Source organism: Plodia interpunctella, chromosome 4 (genome assembly GCF_027563975.2).
Source record: "Plodia interpunctella isolate USDA-ARS_2022_Savannah chromosome 4, ilPloInte3.2, whole genome shotgun sequence".
NCBI classification, from domain to species: Eukaryota; Metazoa; Arthropoda; class Insecta; order Lepidoptera; family Pyralidae; genus Plodia; species Plodia interpunctella.
In genome coordinates, this window is record NC_071297.1 from 6,564,094 (window position 1) to 6,582,857 (window position 18,764).

The window sequence follows — 18,764 nt, forward strand, 5'->3', positions numbered from 1 at the left end:
AATCGGACCAATAGATTTTGCATGAAATAATAACAAACATATATTCACACATATATCCAAACAAACATAGCATTTATAATATTAGTAGGATGCTAGGTACTGCTGATTAGCTTAGCTCTGGCTTCAGCGACTGGATCCGTAAAAACACGTTTCAATTCAGTCCGGCGCGGACGTTCAGTATCCAGCGCTAGATCCAAATGAGCCCGCTCCTATTTTTCGATCCAGTGACCTTCCCCGAAAACCGCCGCGCGAACAAATGGTCAGTGGATAATAAATGTAAACAGATAATGGATCCAGTGGCACTGGATCAATGTAAATCTGCTATTAATTATCTGTACCTCTACTACTGCCGTCATTTTGACAGATATTTGACGTGACATCGTTTTGATTTGACAACAGCTGCTGACTGCTGTGTGTGTTGTTCGTGTTCGGAAATTCTTATTAATTAGTGTTTATTTAATTAATTTATCAAGCTTCACTACGTCTAATATCGCGAATGATGTGAAACTATAGTGATAAACAGTTGAACTTGAAAGTCAGTAGAATTATGAAAATGCTGAAGTGAACAAAGCTATCGTTCGAAGAGAAAGTGCTTCATTATTGAATAACGGGTCGATAGAAATATGTCTGTCCATGATCTGTCTGTTGGATGTAGATTTGCTGACTATTTTGCGATATGCGGCCTCGACTTTGACTCTGGTTTAGAACCTGATAGGCTTTGTGGTATGTAAAAACCTCAATTTTACCATTTAGATAAGCAGAGACTGAGAAGTTATAAAATCAATAATATGGTGTTCCATTTTTAGGTGACAATTTACATGTATCTCCGCTAGATCGGTCATACAAAGGCAAGATTTTAGCACACTATCCTGAAAATATACCAAGCAATCCTTTTGATGAACATGCTGTTTGTATGGTAATGTAAACTTTTGTTAGGTATTATTTTCTTGTTAAGTAATGCTACATTTTACTAATACTCAAAGAATCTAGAAATTGTAAGAGACATATTTTTTTAAGAGACATATTCTCTTACACTATGAGAAACAATTTTTTTACACAAGTGGCAATGTTGATAAAAAAATATGGCAATAAATAATTGCTAATTACATCATACTGAGTTTTAGTCAGATCTAGATATGGTGAAGAAGAAGAAGCAAACTCAGAATTAGTTAAACATTAGTTCTATAACTAAAATAATAATTTTAAAAATTCCACAGTTGTGTTTGCCAGCCGGTCTGCAGTTTAGGACACAGAAACATTCCTTAGAACCAAAATTTCATAGCTTTGTGGTAACAAGAGAAAATGCATCTAGATACTATGGATTTAGTCTTATATTTTATGAAGAAGTTAGAAACACAAAGATATGTACTGCTATGCATACTTTACAGGTAAGTGTTTTAATAGATTTTCATTACCTATAGGCCTTTAAAAAAGGTATTGGGAATACATTATGGTTGTATAGTACATTACAAGTTTTTCAATACTAAGATCAAATATTCCTTGACCTTACCATGGAATAATGGTGAAGCCACAGGCAATAACTATATTGCTTGTGGCTTCACCATTATTCCATGGTAATATTTGGATGGTATATTTTTCTGACAGTATAGTTTCCCTACATGTTCTCTGTGCTAAAGTGTAAACATAAGTTGCATTTGTAAAATAGGTTGGGTTAATTTTGACAATACATTATTTATTATCAGTTTATTTATAACAACACTTTCTGGGATAAAAAATAATATTTGTAAAAGTATTTTTAAAACACTGTATTGTATATTTTTAGGCAATGTATATTACGGAACTATCCAGCGGGCAGACGCCACCAGGACATAGAAAGGGCACAGGAAAGGAAAGTTCACGGTCCCTACCACGGTCATTCAAACTCGCTCCACATACGGGTGCAGCACTCACTTATTACGACATAGCCAAAGATAAACTTTATGTAGCCAAAAGTATAGCGTTGATATGTCAGTACCCATATGTCAGGGTGGCACAGTTGTTCTTAGAAAATTTATTCAGGTTAGTTAAGTATGATAGATTTTGTATATTTGCAATATTTATTGATAAAAGTGACATAAACATACCATTATTTAGCCAAAACAGAAAAATAAAAATAAAGAATTATACAAATAAAATACATCCCTTTTTTCCAACCAGTAACAGTTCATCACTAAACTAATGTAGAGTCATATATTTTCCACCAATTTGTATTCATTTTAAAAATAGGAATAACATTTTTGTCTTATCTTAATGGAATACAAATTTCATTTTTTTTAAGACAAACTTTGTTTCATAGATTTTCATGTATTTTTAATATATTCATCAAATGTTAACTCTGATAAATAGTTAAGATATTGCCTTGTCATGTAGTTAAATTTCTGAGTTGGTCCTTATATCTGATAAATTAATTGTTAATTTCATTTGTAGATCCTTACCAAGACAGCCTGGGCCAGGGCTAAGCCCCGAGTCTTATGTCTATAACTTGCTTTATGAAGTCCCAGTGCCCTTAATGGGACAGGCATTGCGTCTTTATGTACCACCTCCTGAACCTCATCTAGATCCTATTCCAGTTGTAAGTATGCTTTTATGTTTATCCTTACATATTATATGAAGGTAATAACTCAAAAACTACCAGACTGATTTTTGTATGATTTTCAGCAATAGATATTGTGATTCCTGAAGGAAGGTGTAGGTGTACAATTTATAATGGTTTTACCCGAGCGAAACTGGGGTGGGCGGCTAGTTATGTATAAATCTATAGTCACTTACTGATTGTATGAAAATGTCACAGTTTGTTTTATTTTTGTCGATTTTTTTCAGGTGATAAGAATGCCAAATCCTCCTGAAGAGTTACCACTATTGGATTATCCGTTAAGAGTTATGTTCTCTACACTAGGTGTTGACTGTGTTGTTCAATTATTTACATGTGTCCTATTAGAACATCAAGTCTTACTTAGATCAAGTGGTGAGTCTCAATGATTTTTAAAAAGCTTTCATACTTTAGAAATAATAAGAAAATTGGCTAAGAAATAAACCTGTTAAATCACTGACTTCATTAATTCCTTATCTACTCGTACACTAGCACCACTTTTATGAACAGCTTTTATTTCATAGTGAAAAATAAAAATTTATTAAAATGCGATGGCAGCGCTAGTTTTCGGATAGATAGGACCTGAATGTAATCTTAGAGAATATTAATTCACAACACATGTGTAAAAATGTTTTGTTAGTTTTGATTGTGACTAATCCAGCTGATATTATTACAGATTACAACAAACTGATGTTAGTGGCTGAGTGCATAGTCTCTCTCCTGTTGCCATTCACATGGGCCCATGTGTATGTGCCAATACTTCCTGCTCCACTGTATCACTTTCTGGACGCTCCGGTCCCGTTTGTTATGGGTATGTTACTTTAAATAACTTGACATAAAAAAAAATCAAGATGATTATCTCAAATCGATTTTTAATATCATGTTGAAACATTTGCTTTTTACATTTCTGTATTTATAATATAGATTTGGCAAATTTATCACAACTGTAACAGGTACTTACATACTTTTGTTATTCCTGTAGTTTTGTTTAAATATTATCATATGCATAGATGGGTTTGCTCACAGTATTTTCTCAATTTTTTTCTAAACAGTTTGTTTTGATTATTAGAGATAAGATACGATTCATACCCTATATCTGACAATCTTTAAAATTCCATTTACAAATGCCTTTTGTACTCAAGTTCAACCTTTACTAATACGTTTGTAGTTAAATAAAAAGGCAATTCATCAAATTATTGGATCAATGAACTATGTTTATCATAGATAAATGCTGTTATTACTATAAAACCCTATTCTTTTCTCTCTTGTCTTTGCGTGTTCCCGGATGTAACCGGGAGGATGTATGTAATGATTGCATAAAAGTTAAGCCTTAATTTTGAAGATTTGACTGTAACTATACAACCGGTCGCGTGACTGACGTCAACCCTCCTTGATGATACTATTCTAGGGTACCACACACCACAACAAAGCTAACGAAATAACACTTTGGTCTAGGCCTTCACGCCGACAGCGCGGCAATCAGCATCGGCAGTAATGGCCTTCGCAGCATCGCTCTGGGCTCTGAAGCGGCTTTGTGCTTGGTGGACATCGACAAGTCTGACATTCAGCTGCCAGAAGAACTGCCCATATTCCCCCACCGAACGCATTTCATCGAGGAAATCAACCATGTGTTGGACAAACATCAGGTAGGTAACTTAGCGTTTTCTGAAAATCTCTCCCGATCCATCCTTGTACGAAAGAAATTTCGTACAACGATACAGCTAAACGACACTTTCGAGTTTCACTCTTGGCTCTATCTACCCCATATGTGTGATATATTATCTGTATTTCTCTCTCATCAAAAAAATAACTATTCCATTTGGAGATGCGATTCTGATATTTCAACCGTCTTTGAGAATGCTATCGTTGCCTATCAGCGTTTACAGTTACATAATACCTAGGTGTTTCGTGTGACGTCTAGGAGGTTATAGTGTAGTACTATTTAAGGGCGGAAACTGCACGACTCTTAACCTTTACTAAAGTAATATCAGGTCATTTATTAAATGATCTTTGCTTCATATCCTGCTCAATTTCGGAAGAATTATCTTCATTGCAAGTATGCAATGTGTATACCTACTATATGTAGTAACATATAGTAGGTATACACATATTCAGCAAAAATCAGCATTATTTGGAACTAAAATTGGACGAGTAATTTGTATGTAATGACATTGACCGGTGGTTATCACGGTAAACACGCACTTCCGTCTAATTGTTACAGACTTCCTCGTCGAGCTATAAATAAAACATATATGTCAATAAATTTTTCATTCTATTTGAAAAAAATTGACATGATAAATTTATTCAAATCCAATGAAAATTTGTAGGATCGGGTAAAAAAATGTTTATTTCAGATTCAAAGACCGGATACAGAACCTACAAAACTTGGAGTGCCGCTCAATGGGACATCATATAAACACATGAATGACAGTATGAGTAGCAGCTGCACATTGCCTTCAGGTAAGTAAGATTCGTAGGGAAATTCTGAATGTAGTTTGCTTTATTATTGTCCCCAAAAGGATTTATATTTATTATTAATTAAAGCAGCTATACATTCAGTTTCAAATTCTAATTCGATCGTCGAATTGAAACAGTGAGACGAAGCCAGTCAATCTTATTGGGGTGTCGTTTTTGTCTTGTCACAATACACTGACATCAATATCGTGACACTGATTGGTTGGCTGCGTTTTACTGCAAAAAAAAATATTTCAATACCAGCGCCAATTGTTTGACTCCATTTTTTTATGTATACTCCACATAATTAAGGTTAAACATGATTTTTGCGGTGACCACTTCCCGTGAGACGCACGCCTGTTTGCTTGCTCATTATTATAAAAAAAACAAATGGTTTCAGATTTTAAGAAAGATGTAATTGTTCTTATTTTGATGTCGAGAAATATGATTTGTATTGTCAGGTGGATTACGTCGCAAGCATTCGCTGCACGACGTGCTAGAATGGGACGAGGGCCGGCCGCTGACCGCGTCGCCGCCCGCGTCTCCCACGCGCCGCGCGCCGCTCCGGCTCGACGCCTTGCAGCGCATTGTGGACATCGCGAAACGCACCGGTCCGTTACAAACTGAAAGGACGAATCTTTAAAAAAAAAACAGGAGATATAGCAGATTATTTTGGAATCATAATGAGTTGTTCAAAGTAACACATAGACTAATTGCATTTTTCTTTTCTATAAAAATAAGACCTTTTGGAAAAATAGCAATTTTACACGCTGAAATTTAAAATAATAAATATAAATGTATTTTGTGCGTGTATTTACCACGGGCACAGTTATTTTTCGGGTTGAAAGGTATCCTATGTCCTTCGGCCAAACTTCAATCTACATGCATGCAAAATTTCAAGAAGATTGATTGAGTAGATAAAAGTTTTTGGTTTATTTAATCTTTGGTCTGAAAATAAATGATTTATTATTATTTTTACTAGTTCTTTTATTTAATTTTATTTTCAATTACAGGTGTGAATATAGATGAAGTAGACGCCGAAACTGTGATGCCAGCTTTAAAAAAGAAAATACTAAACGACGAGGAACAGTACAACGAAGACATCAAATTCAATATTGCCATTAGAGAGACGTTCCTAAACCGATTTGTTCATATATTTCTCATGTACGAGAACTTTGTCATCATGCCAGATCAGGTATATATTTGTGAACATGTCATATTTGTAATTAAATTTAAATGTATTTTTATTCAGAGCTAAGGTAGATAACACTTTTTTCTTTTGGTGACTATTTGCAGGCCTTATATTTATAAAAACACCAATGAAATAATTACTGTGATAATATATAATGCTTTCAAAGATATGACTATAATAAAATCACGAATTTTTGCACTCGTCCAGACACTATATATGGCTTTTTTTCTTTCGGACCTCAAAAATTACAAATATTTGTTACTCTTTCATATAGAGACTAAAGAGTGCATTTGAAAGAAAAATATTGTATAGGAACTTGTCGTTTATTTCTTTAATTTAAATGTTACAGGATCGTGACTCTTGGTTGTCAGCTCGCGAATCAATGGTAAACTTCGATAAGGCTTCCTTTCTGTCCGACCAGCCACAACGACACCGACCATTCTTATCGAGGTTCCTGGAAACCCAAATGTTTGCGACACTCATCGACAATAAAATAATGGCCAACTGGAGCGAATACGATGCCAATCTTCAAGTTTTTGAACATCGAATTAAGGCTGTTAGGTAAGTTTGTTTTGTTTGTGTGAACTGATTGCATAATATGGTGAAATAACATAGTTACGCGCACCTGAAATTGTTATAACTGCACTACTCTTACATCACATTGTATGACGGGATTTGGAGCTTGGCGTTCAAGCAAGCTTAGTATTTACACGTCAATGAATGGAATTATATTCCTTTAAGTAGAATAGGCAAACTGAATTAGTAATAAATAACCTTCTCGTAAATAATTGGTCATAGCGAACAACTTACAGTGATGATAAACTAAAGTTTGCTTTATATGTTGGTGGTTTCTCATTTTTTATATAAGTTTCTCGCCATAGATGTAAGGAATGAAGGAATGTAAAAAATATGTATCAATCATTATCAAATATTATCACAAAACACCACAGAGTTCACATCATATTACCACTATTCACAACACAATACTAACACAAGATTCGACTAGGATTTGCCATTTTCTTTTTTAACCGAATCAAAACTATCAACAGTCGAGTTTTAAACAAAAATTGGCGTAGTAGATTCTAAACACGGACCGTCTCAAAGCTCGGTCCGTTTGCAGGCGGCGGCTGAACGAAGGCGGGCTGGCGCTGCGCGTGTATAGCGTGTGGGCGGGCGGGGCGGCGGGCGGGGCGGGCGCGGCTGAGCTCGAGGTGGGCGCGCCGGCCGAGCGCTTGCCGCATCGTGCCGCCTACTACCGCGCCTTCCCCGCACGCCTCGACCCCGCCGCCCTCGCGCCGCCTCCTGCCGCCGACCGCAGGTGTGTCACGCCCGATAGCGCCAGCCGCAGAAATGGTCCAGACTGAATGACCGCGACTTGTTTACTTAGATGATGACGCGACTAATTTGATTCGAGAAGTGAATAAGCTGCAACTTAAATTTGGCGTTAGCAAGAAAATTTGCCTCGTTGAACAGATGCACCATTGTAATGTATTTTTGGAATAAATTGATAGCGAGATAAAAAATATCTACGGTAATATTTTGTTTAAAATAAAAAAAATTGACTTAGATGATATACATCATTTATTGACTTCCAATTTGAAGAAGCGGCGCAACAAACTTTACCGCAGCCTTTTCTCCAGTTTGCGAATCAGATCTGTCGCAATGCCGTTATTATGACTGTTTCTCGCTAATGATCCTGATGATTAGTCTCCTAATTTCTGCACTAATTGACAAACAGAAATAACATTGTAATAACTGAAAATAACCCTTTGGTTTCTGTTTCGTTTAAAATGAACTCATATATGCATCTTCAGGTTCTCAGAGAAATATGTTATAACAACAGCATATGGATTGCAACTACTTGTTTACGAATTTATTGTGTTACATTTTTAGTATACCCCTTTATAATCGTCGTGTGTAAAAATATATAACTTTGATGTGTAGTCTGAATCACAAGTGAGAAACACACAGAACTGTTTCATCTTTGGTTCAAATTTTGTCTTGTGACGTTAATGCTATAGTAAAACATGTCCTAATGTTCTCGCATCATTGCTTAGTGGCAATTTTAGGTATCGGTGTTCACGCATGCATGTCGCCGATACACAGCGCACCGAGATAACAAAGTTAATTTCTACATATTTTTATAGCATTCGTAGCTTTTATAAAACTAAAGGACGTCTCTAAATTATCAAACAAAATAATATTAATAATTTAAATAATATGAGCCTTAAAGCATCTTTTGTAGATGTACTTTGTAGATAACATTGACAACACGAATCTGTATGCTGCTGCGACCATACTGCTTAATTTGTCAATGTAAAATATATCTACATTCTACAGAAGATGCGCTATAGCTTACTTTTCAAAGAATATTATTTTGTCCGATTGAGCTACGTCCTTCATAATATAAACTATAATTAACATCACTTGTATTTGTAAACTCTGAACACTTTCAACCATGTAGTTTTATTGTTAACTCGGTGAACTAAATTAATTCATTCGTTCATATGTTTATACTATGACATGTGCATGATAAGGATGTATGTAACATATACTCGCATTTTGGTCTATATCGTAGAAAAATAAAAATGGCATAAGTAAATTTCAGTGATGCCTTTTACATAAATTATTTCGTAAGCTCTCTTCATTTGTATTTATAAAAAACTTTTTAAAACAGTTCTACCGAAGATAAGAGTGTTTCTATTGTAAATTTTGTAGAAGCGATAGTGAGCTAGGCCAGGCATAAGTTATCCTGTAAGTGTGATGGTACAAATTTTGCGTATAAACATATGATACGGGGTTCCGATAAACGCATTTCAAGTTGTTCGACGCAGACGTCACCTTTTGCGTTTAAAATGACGAAATATATGCGAATGGAATCTAATTAAAGTGCGGAAATATTCCAACCCAACGAATGAATTACATTACGAACAAGCCTGCTTCTGTGACGCATGCGTTGTGTTAGCCTGATCAATTGGTTAGTGAATGTTTATTGTAATTAGCACTGACTGGTGCATGATTTTAATGAGTTGTCGTGTACGGAATAAAACTGTGATTGTATCGTTATTACGGTAAAGCCATCCGCTTTATGATTTTTTTCAATTGCCGTGTGATCTGATAAATGCATGATTTTATGCGTTATTAAATGTATATCTTCCACTATGTGATGTTTATTTTTATAAAATTATTAGTAGCTAATACAGAATCTCTATACTGTAGATAGAAGTGATTAAGCATAATTATATTTGTTATGGTAAGTTATGAAGATAATTTCTGCGCAGTCTTTGTGATACTCGGAATTTGTGATTATTAAATTTTCAATCTCTTAGTTAGTAATGTTCTTTGAGAACTTATTTTTTATTATTTTCCTCGCTATGTCAGGGAAATTACCTTGCTAATATACATAAGAATATTTTTCATTTATGCATAATACATATTTAATGCTCATATTTTATTGTAATGTATGGTGCTCATTATTTCAACGAATTTATTTTACTTCGAGTATAGAGACTTGATGGAAGCAGAATGTCAACATTTAGTGGTTCATTAGTGTGTAACAGCACATAAACCTACCCAAATTCAGAAGAAAATCGCCACTATTGCAACGACATAATGGCTGTGCAGGATAACAAAGATATATACGATTCACTTTATCATAGCTACATGTAATTTATGTAATTTTTTTGTGACAATAATAGCATCAGTTGCATTTTTAGGAAAAATAAAGCTTTTGAGATATAACTAAGTTTACTTATGTTACGACTAGGTTGACATTTTGTTTACATTGATTTTAGTGCAATCTTTCAATGCAGGTTTTAAAATAGTTCATCGTTTTCAAACAACATTTGTTATAATAAGTAACTATGTAGTAATGATATTCTGAATAATAAACTGATCATAAAAATATGTCATGAATGAAAGCATGTTTGGGCCTTGCATGATTTATATTATTTTTATTTATATTATTTCTGTTCTTATTATTATTATGTAATAAAGTCCAGTTTAAATTGATATTTACCTGTTATCATATTTTTGTTATTAAACCTTCCTGTCGATTTTACCTGCCTTTAGAATTGTGTATTCTGAAAAAATATACATATATAAATACAAGATTAACGTACCTACATTTTTCATATTAATTATAATAAATGTTATTACTTACACAGTGCTGGATTTTAAATTATGGCCTACCTTATCCTTTACATCTAAGATAATATTGCACTGAAACATAGTTTTGAAAGAATCTTAGTATTTTTATTTGCTTGACGCTTTTTGTGCTTGCTTCGTATCTTGGGTTCCTTAACCATAATTAAGTAGCATTTCTATGTTATCCTTTTTCAACATAACCTTATGCCGGCTACACATTATCATCGAACTCAGATGCCAACACTATGATTGAGCACTGCGAAGTTTGGCGAACTATTTACCGATAGTGAATAGCCGGCATAACACATATATTTAAATGTTATATTACTAGCCGCCAACTAACGTTGTTTCAATATTTCCAGAACAAACAGTCTGAAGCGTATCAAGAATGCCAAGTGGCAAGTGAAAGATTGTCCACCAGAATTGTTAATAGGCGACATTAGTAGGAGATTGTCCACTGAAGTTACTCCCAATGCTATCGCACAAAACCAGAAAACGTTTGTCGAGAAACTTCTCAAGGTAAGATTGTCTGAACTTAAGCGAGAAATTAGTTTCTCGGTCAGAAATTCAATTAGCCGACTGGACTATGTGTTTGTGTTTGCAATTATTATTTTTATTTTTTTCATTTAAAAATGGTCACTGTGTCAGCTACATATGGCATTACCATCTATATTGTAGAATGGGATACTAAATACGATGCTTGCATCGATCATCGATAGAGTATTATTTAATCTATGATCTTTTTGACGATCAGTATCATCATATATATTTTTTTCGACAGGAATGTAAAAGCAAAACAAAAAGAATGCTTTTAGAAAAAATGGGCACCGAAGAATGTGACCTAGGCTTGGGATCGGAAGTATCTATAACCGGCATCGAAGAGAATACGATGATCGCTTCATTATGCGATTTGCTCGAGAGACTGTGGTCTCATGGGGTCCAACACAAGATGGGCAAGTCTGCCTTGTGGATGCACCTTACGAACTATCAAGAATTGGAACAATGTAGCAACTCGACTAAACCAATCGATCCTAATTATCTTACTCCAGGTATGTATCATTACAGTGAGTGGCTTAACAAATAATTAATATTATATTGAATCTTGTTGAAATCTATTTAACTTGCACAAACTTTTTAAAAACAAAGATGTATGTAAAGATAGTCCATTCTTTTACTATCACACATTCTTAACTTTTAAATTCAAGTGAAATACTGATCGATGTGATAATAAATTCTGTTAATTTTACGTGCCCTATGTTGTGTCCTTAGTCCATCCACTAATATTAATATGTTTATTTTTTTAAATAAATACACTGATATAATTACCCTGTGATACTAATGACGAAATTTACCAGTAAATGTTTATCATATACGTGCTATCCGTACTGCATATTGGTTGTGTATGTAAGTTTCATTCATCATTATGTATTTTAATATAGATTATTACATTTCACTCCTTTCGAAACATGCAGCTTTGGCCTGGTGTGTATTACGCAAGCGTCTGGACTGTAAGTATCTGTTTGTATCCTATTTTATATAGGTGACGGAGTATGCCCTTATACGCCATATATGAAACTGTTCAAAATATTTCAGTATTAAATGTTTGTCGTTGTGACAAATCCATGAAAAGATGTTTGTATGCTGTAACTTGAGCTTGGGTGTTGGTTGTTGATGGGTGAAATCAGCGGAGTTATTGGCGCTTAGGATTTGGACAAGCGAAGTTATAAATATTATTCCACGATATTGATAGCACATAGCACAATATCATATATCAATACGTCTATTGCCACGTATGTTAAGGAATATGTAAATTTTATCATTATGATGCTAAAAAGATATAGAATTCTATACATACACCGCTTCAAATTGACTACTTTTCTCCCAATCATAATACATCACGACTTCTGCAGACTTGTCGTCCGTGGGGGCTGAAGTGGAAGCCCAGCAAAGTTCCAGCAGTGGGGTTCGATCCCGCGACAGTTCCCGAGGGGGATCTCGGGATAGTTCTAGAGACAGGCTGAGTAATTCGGGTACTTTGGAGAGGAAATCCTCGCAGCCACCAAACCCTTTACGACCCCTGCCGGAGAGTCTTACTTTTGATATGAGGTACAAATATACGCAACTACATATAAAACTGATTATAATTTCATCTGATACAAGCGCTTGTATTGAAGCTCAGGCCAAAATTGTGCTCTGGCCGCAATATCGCGCAAAGGTTTACATAATGTCATACCATTCACCAAACAGCCACATGTATTGGTTGAATAATTGTTATATCTATCACTCGATGAAAGTCTTTGTATTCGAAAAGGTAGAGGATAGTTCATGCTAGAACGAATGCTTCATGTAGCTTGGAAGTTTTTGCCCGCACACATCGCGATAGACATTTTAATTAATTGATATTATTATCAACTTTTGTGTACGGCTCGGCCCATGTTATTGCTATTTCACTGTAACCTTGCAGAATGTTTTTCCTGACAATATGTTGTTGTTAGCATGTAACTTCTTTGTATTTAAATGTAATATTTACTTACAGAAATTTATTTACAGGAATGTCCAAGCTATGACAGATATAAAGACTGAGATAGGCTACGCGCGAGCGTGGGTGCGACTGTCCCTCGAAAAGAAGTTGCTCTCTAAACACTTACGCGAACTACTCGCCGACGCTACGCTACTGCGGTCGCAATACAAAAGGACCGCTTTCTTGCGTTGCGAGGAAGAAAGAGAACAATTTCTTTATCATTTACTGACTTTGAATGCTGTCGATTATTACTGCTTCACTAATACTTATCCCACTACAAGTAAGTATTTTCACTAAATTCATCATCTACTCTGAACCAACAATTCTTGTATATCTTTGTGTTAATATATTAGAATCGAGACATGCGTTTGCATCATTATTCATGGATAGTGGAGGCGGCAGTTTCACGCCAAATCCTGGAGACCAGAATTCGATATAGAATAGAATAGAAATAAGTTTATTCAAAAAACTACAGACACACACATAATAACAAAAAAAGAAAATAAAGATATATCAAACAAGTGCAGCCCCTCTTCCTAGGTTTTCATCTAGTAATCAAATTTGTACACTTTTTTATTTCTATACGCTCAGTTAGTTTTAAAACACATACAAAAAAATCTCATTTATCACTTTTAACAGTTTTTCTCAAATACTGAAGGGCGCCACTATCAAGTTTTAGCCCCGGTTAGAAAATATCATAGATATGGGGCAGTATTCATTTTTATACATATAAAAATATTGCATTTTCGTTTCAGAGCTACCATATCGTGTTCTAATAGTACCCTCCCGAAAGGCGAGTCAAACTACAGCCAATTGCTGGATCTCAATATCGGGCACCAACAGAGAATCTACGCCTAAAATACCAATACCACGAAATACTAACGAGTTTGTGTTTCACGTATGTTATATATTTATGGATATTACGCTAGTTTTTAAATGATATTCTATTGTTTCTCACTGTTTCTCATAGTAAAATGGTATGTATGTTTGTCATATACATATCAAAATGAAAACCAAGTGAAGATGGCATTAAACTATAATAGTTTTCACTTGACCCAAAATTTAAATTGATAACAAAATTTAAACATTATAAAACATCTTTAGAGTATATATGTTAGCTATTTATATATACGACCTTAAGACTATACTGGCCATACTATGTAGCCGCACATTGTTATTGCTTTATAGTTAGTCTCGTAGAAGTTCTTCATGGTACAGGAAGTGGGACACTTGCACGACATTAACATTTGCATCAATATTTTCAGCACAAAAATTTGGGAATATTGTCCACGCTACGCATTGGCCATGACAATTCAGGCATGTCGCCTAGATGGCTACTCGACCAAGTTTTCGTAAGAAACGAAGTCACTGGACATACTTATACGTGAGTACAAAACCTTTTATTGTTATGGTATTTGGTTAAAAATGTTTATTCTTCTAAATGATTCAGGATAATACAAGATGTAGAGGACTCATATAAATACAGTGATGACAGAGACTCATGTCCACATAAAAGTGCTTACTTTAAACATAAATAACTACAGAAAAACCGAAAGAATTCAACTTATTAATTGTTACTTCTGTTCGCAGGTTTCCCTGCAACCGCTGGCTAGGCACAGGGGTGGACGACGGCTCCACGGAGCGGCTGCTGCTGGCGGCGCGGCTGAGGAGCTCCCGCACGCCGCGCACCCCCGCCCCCGCGCCCGCCACGCAGCCCACCACCCCCACCACCACGCATCTCTCCACTTCCACAATACAGCACATGATAGGTAGATAATAAAAGCGTTCATTTGATGCTAAAAACACATAAGAAGAAGTGAAAAAAATATATAAATATATACATAGCATATGTATATATTTATATAATTTTTTCACTTCTTGCTTTTTCACATGCAACTACCCAAAAAGGTCATAGCAAGTGCTTAGTCACCATTCATACGTGATTTTGTGTACCAATCTAACTCATATATAATCGGCATATCAACCTACCCAAATTCATAGCAATCTCCCCCTTATTACTGTGACATAAAGATTCACGCAGGGTAACTTGATAAGCGGTCGACTATACTTATACTTTTCTTTCAGGTGATTGTGTGAATGCCATTGTGAAATGGCACTACCAATCTAAAAGGGAAAAGGACGCAAACTCTCTCAGTGTACTATTGTGCGGCGAAAATGGTTTAGTGAAATGTTTGGAGCAAGCGTTTCTTTGTGGATTTAAATCTGCACGTCTCTTTGGAAAGAATCTCTTCATTTGGGATTATTTTGGTAAGTATTACAAGCATTCACATGACCACTGATTACTGTATGCATGTTTGGAGTTTTAGACTAGTTCCGCTTGCCACCTACATAGTTTTAATTTCAATGATAATGCGTTATTATGATAACGTGATTGATGGTACACCTAATTGATGGTATCGACTTGGATCCAACGAGGAAACTCCCCTCCACAAATGCAATTTTGTAAAAAAAAGACCATATAACTCAAAGACAATTTAGTACCGTGAAGAGGTAGATTGTTATCATTTACAGATTTTTAAAACTTTTCAGCGCGGGTAAAAGATGAGTTCAAAATGAGTCTATGCGATGAACCGAACGCTCAAAACAACAAAAGCTGTGGTGTCGCATACAACTGTCGGCAAGATCAAGAGCACAGGTCCATTTGGCGTTGCTACTGCCATCTTATGGACGAAATTAGCACTGCAGGCCGCACCTTGGGCAAGGATGGAAAATTCCAACTCTTTATATGCCTGAGTTTGCGGTGAGTAACTAAGTAAAAAAATAACCTTTAAAATCTACTTTCGTAACATGTAGTAAAGTAGTACAAAAAAAAATATTTTTTAATATTACTCAAACACGTCACCCACTTTTTCTTCACAATCTTACTAGTGAAACTTATATCTTCTACGTGAATTCACTTTTATTACAGAGAACATTGGCTTCACCGCATGCTAGTCCCGATGTCCATGACACGTGTCACAGTGGAGATGTATGAAGAACAGAGTTTCTTGCGCAAGCGCGGTCTTCTCACATTCTTGAGACAGATACTCGAGCCTTTGGACGAGTTCGATATCGTCCTTGAAAATTCTCTTACTCAAGGCATCTAATTTTACATTTTATACACAGATCTGAATGTTTTAGTGTGATCTCTTATGTAGTATAAGTAATTTGGCTAAAGCCATCAAGATTATTTTGGAAATGTATTCATATTAATGTTACTAAGTACATTTATTTATTTTGAATAACCATCGATATGATACTTTATAACCAAAGCACCATATAATAAATACTGAGTTTGTCTAGTTATACGCGTATTTGCACTCAATAGATTTAAATCTCAAATTTAGTTTATCAACGTGAAATAAATGTAATTCTTTTAGAATGTTACATGACAAAAACTGATTTATGAAATCGTATTACTTAATATTTTCAAATAGTACTTACTGTACCTATGTAAGTTCTATTAGCAGATGCTATTTTGAGGTATGTAAACTATTGTAATAATAATGCTAGTTTGAGCTGTAGGAATAGAAACATCTATTTCAATTTTATTTAAAAGTAAAAAAATATCATAATAAATAGTTGGAAAGATGGTGTTTTGAAATTTTAGATTTACTAAAAAAATAGATATTAGACAAAACAATTCCTGGTTGGCACTCTATTATTCCTGATACTTATGATTTTGATATTATTTATTAAGGTCTGATTTTGTACCTTATTATCGATTAAGTTGTTTTTATGTGATTGTTTTTATAGTAACGTTTTCTTGCCAGTTAAACCCAAAGATTATTTTGTGAGGTGCTAAGACATAATGAAGCTGTAGTTTTAATTGATTTAATAATTTGTAAGCGTTGATTGATGATGTGTTATAATATGACTATTTGAGACATTATGTTATTTTATATGAATTGATTTTAAAGCCATTTGGTCTCCATTACAAATAGGCAAAAGGATTTCTTAATTTTGAAAACTATAACATATAAATATTTTTATTCTCAAATTGGATTGCTACCAGAAATTATTTGATATAGTTATGTATGTGTACATGTATGCTTGCATAGTTAGACTAGGTAGAATTTGTCGAATAAACTGTTAGATTCGAAGTACATTTTCTGCAATGTCATTATAACCGTACTATTAGTGCAAAATTTTACAATTAAATTTTTATTTTATAACTCATCCTGGGCTGCAACTTTTAACGGCTGAGGAAGAAACTTGGTAAATGCTCAGTAAGAGAGACTATTTCTTATTATAGCGTAGATATCACCAACCTGAATGAGTTTTAAACCTCATCTCATTTTCATAGTACATTACGGCGACTCCAGTCTAATTTCTTAGTAATGAATGGTTGTTTCTTGATCCTGCCGTCCTTCGAAATTGTTGTCAATGTTTATAAAATTCTATTATATTAAGATATGCAATGCAAGTGACCTAAGAAAAAGAATACACGACTTTGATGTTATAAAAATGTTTTTTAGATCTTGCGTTACAAAATTTCACATCTCACTATGCACAATTTGTATACAGCACCACAAAACGTGCCAAATATTTATTAAAGAAAAATACAACAAATTTATTTTTTTGACGGCTGCGCAGAAATGAGAAAGTAAATAAATTACTTACATCTTGAACGAACGTAGGTGCTGTTTACTAGTGTAAACATGTATTTTTCTATTATTTACTATGTATTTTTCGTCAGTCCTCATTACTCGTTAGTTTATATATTATAAGGATTGATTTGAGGGTAAATTAACTTTATTTCTGTGTATTTTAAAATAGGGGAATATTACGCATAACTCGACACAGATGGCGGTACCAATGCAAACCAGTTGCTATCACGAAGCTATATATAATACTGGAACATTTTGATTCAAGGTATATATATCCTTTATAAGTATAACTTGTAGTCACTGAATACCTTTCTCCGCGCAAGTAGGAGAGGTTGGGCTATAGGTCCATAGGTCGCTGCATGGTTTATATCCGGCTCGAAGGACCATGTTTATAAATGAAAATATTAATGTGAAACTTTAATATTGTAGCTTGCTATAAATAAAAGGTCCGGAGGTGTTGAAACTTCGTGTATTTACTCCAAGACGGAGGCACTAAGAGTCCCTCTCTTATTTGAACAAAAAATACTCAAAATGAGCCATAAACAATAAAAATAACCAAAACAAAAAAAAACTAAAATGTTGCTATTTCCAACAACAGATGAAAGAGACAGCAATACATACTTTGGATCAAAAAGTTCGTAGCTTCATGGTGCCACTGCTTTCAAAGACTGTTTATGTAATAACACGCTGTTTACCTCTTATTGTAGTGCTCCACTGTAGCATAATAACAAACATACAGGCTTGTATGGTGATTTATTATCTCGAAATATTATGCTATGAGGGTATGATTTTATTCTTATTCAAACCACATTAAAACTCCTTGAAACACAATCGCAATGAATGTAAATGTAAAATCCGTGTTTCACAAATAGTTTGTTTTGTATCGTTGTTGCCATTTTGATGTCTTCCTAAATCAAAGAGATTGAATACTTTTTAATTTTATATACCAAAGATCTTTAATTTTATATTTATAATGTCCAATTAAAATAAATCAGTATATGTAAATATATGTTTCATTAAATATATATAAATATACATAATATATTTAAACTTAACTTGAAATATTGCATTGTCACATAAAGCTAGTCAGTGACATTAAAAAGTAATTAGTCAATTTCTATTCTCGCATGGATTGGGCAGTTCAGACAAAGTCCGTGTCAGTAATGGCCCACTACATCCCAAGAAGTGAAGGAGTTGGCTTTTTGGGGAGAGAACAATGGAAGGAACTCCACCGACAAGAGCCTTGCACAC

The 18,764-nt window shown here is 34.5% G+C and overlaps 1 protein-coding gene across 4 annotated transcripts; it reads left to right on the forward strand.

Moving 5' to 3' along the window:
- Nucleotides 1-394: 394 nt before the first annotated feature.
- pns (pinstripe) lies at nucleotides 395-18,518 on the forward strand. 4 transcript variants are annotated; one of them, XM_053743891.1, is made up of 24 exons: nucleotides 395-723; nucleotides 807-916; nucleotides 1,218-1,388; nucleotides 1,784-2,019; nucleotides 2,428-2,572; nucleotides 2,821-2,965; nucleotides 3,267-3,401; nucleotides 4,046-4,236; nucleotides 4,945-5,050; nucleotides 5,506-5,655; nucleotides 6,058-6,239; nucleotides 6,586-6,797; nucleotides 7,357-7,554; nucleotides 10,745-10,901; nucleotides 11,164-11,431; nucleotides 11,822-11,890; nucleotides 12,293-12,488; nucleotides 12,933-13,183; nucleotides 13,659-13,801; nucleotides 14,169-14,287; nucleotides 14,494-14,672; nucleotides 14,989-15,171; nucleotides 15,454-15,664; nucleotides 15,833-18,518. In XM_053743891.1, exons 1-24 carry the CDS (start codon nucleotides 624-626, stop codon nucleotides 16,008-16,010), a joined length of 4,035 nt encoding a protein of 1,344 aa, XP_053599866.1. In that variant the 5' UTR covers nucleotides 395-623; the 3' UTR covers nucleotides 16,011-18,518. The 4 variants fall into 4 exon arrangements, with proteins under 4 accessions (XP_053599866.1, XP_053599867.1, XP_053599868.1 ...); XM_053743892.1 differs by having other exon boundaries at nucleotides 11,855-11,890; XM_053743893.1 differs by lacking the exon at nucleotides 11,822-11,890.
- The last annotated feature ends 246 nt before the right edge of the window (nucleotides 18,519-18,764 follow it).

Coding starts and splice junctions, on each gene's coding strand:
- pns (XM_053743891.1), top strand. CDS start 624: ATGTCTGTCCATGATCTGTCTGTTGGATGTAGATTTGCTGACTATTTT. Junction 2,966..3,266: donor AGTCTTACTTAGATCAAGTG/GTGAGTCTCAAT, acceptor ATATTATTACAG/ATTACAACAAACTGATGTTA. Junction 5,051..5,505: donor CAGCTGCACATTGCCTTCAG/GTAAGTAAGATT, acceptor TTGTATTGTCAG/GTGGATTACGTCGCAAGCAT.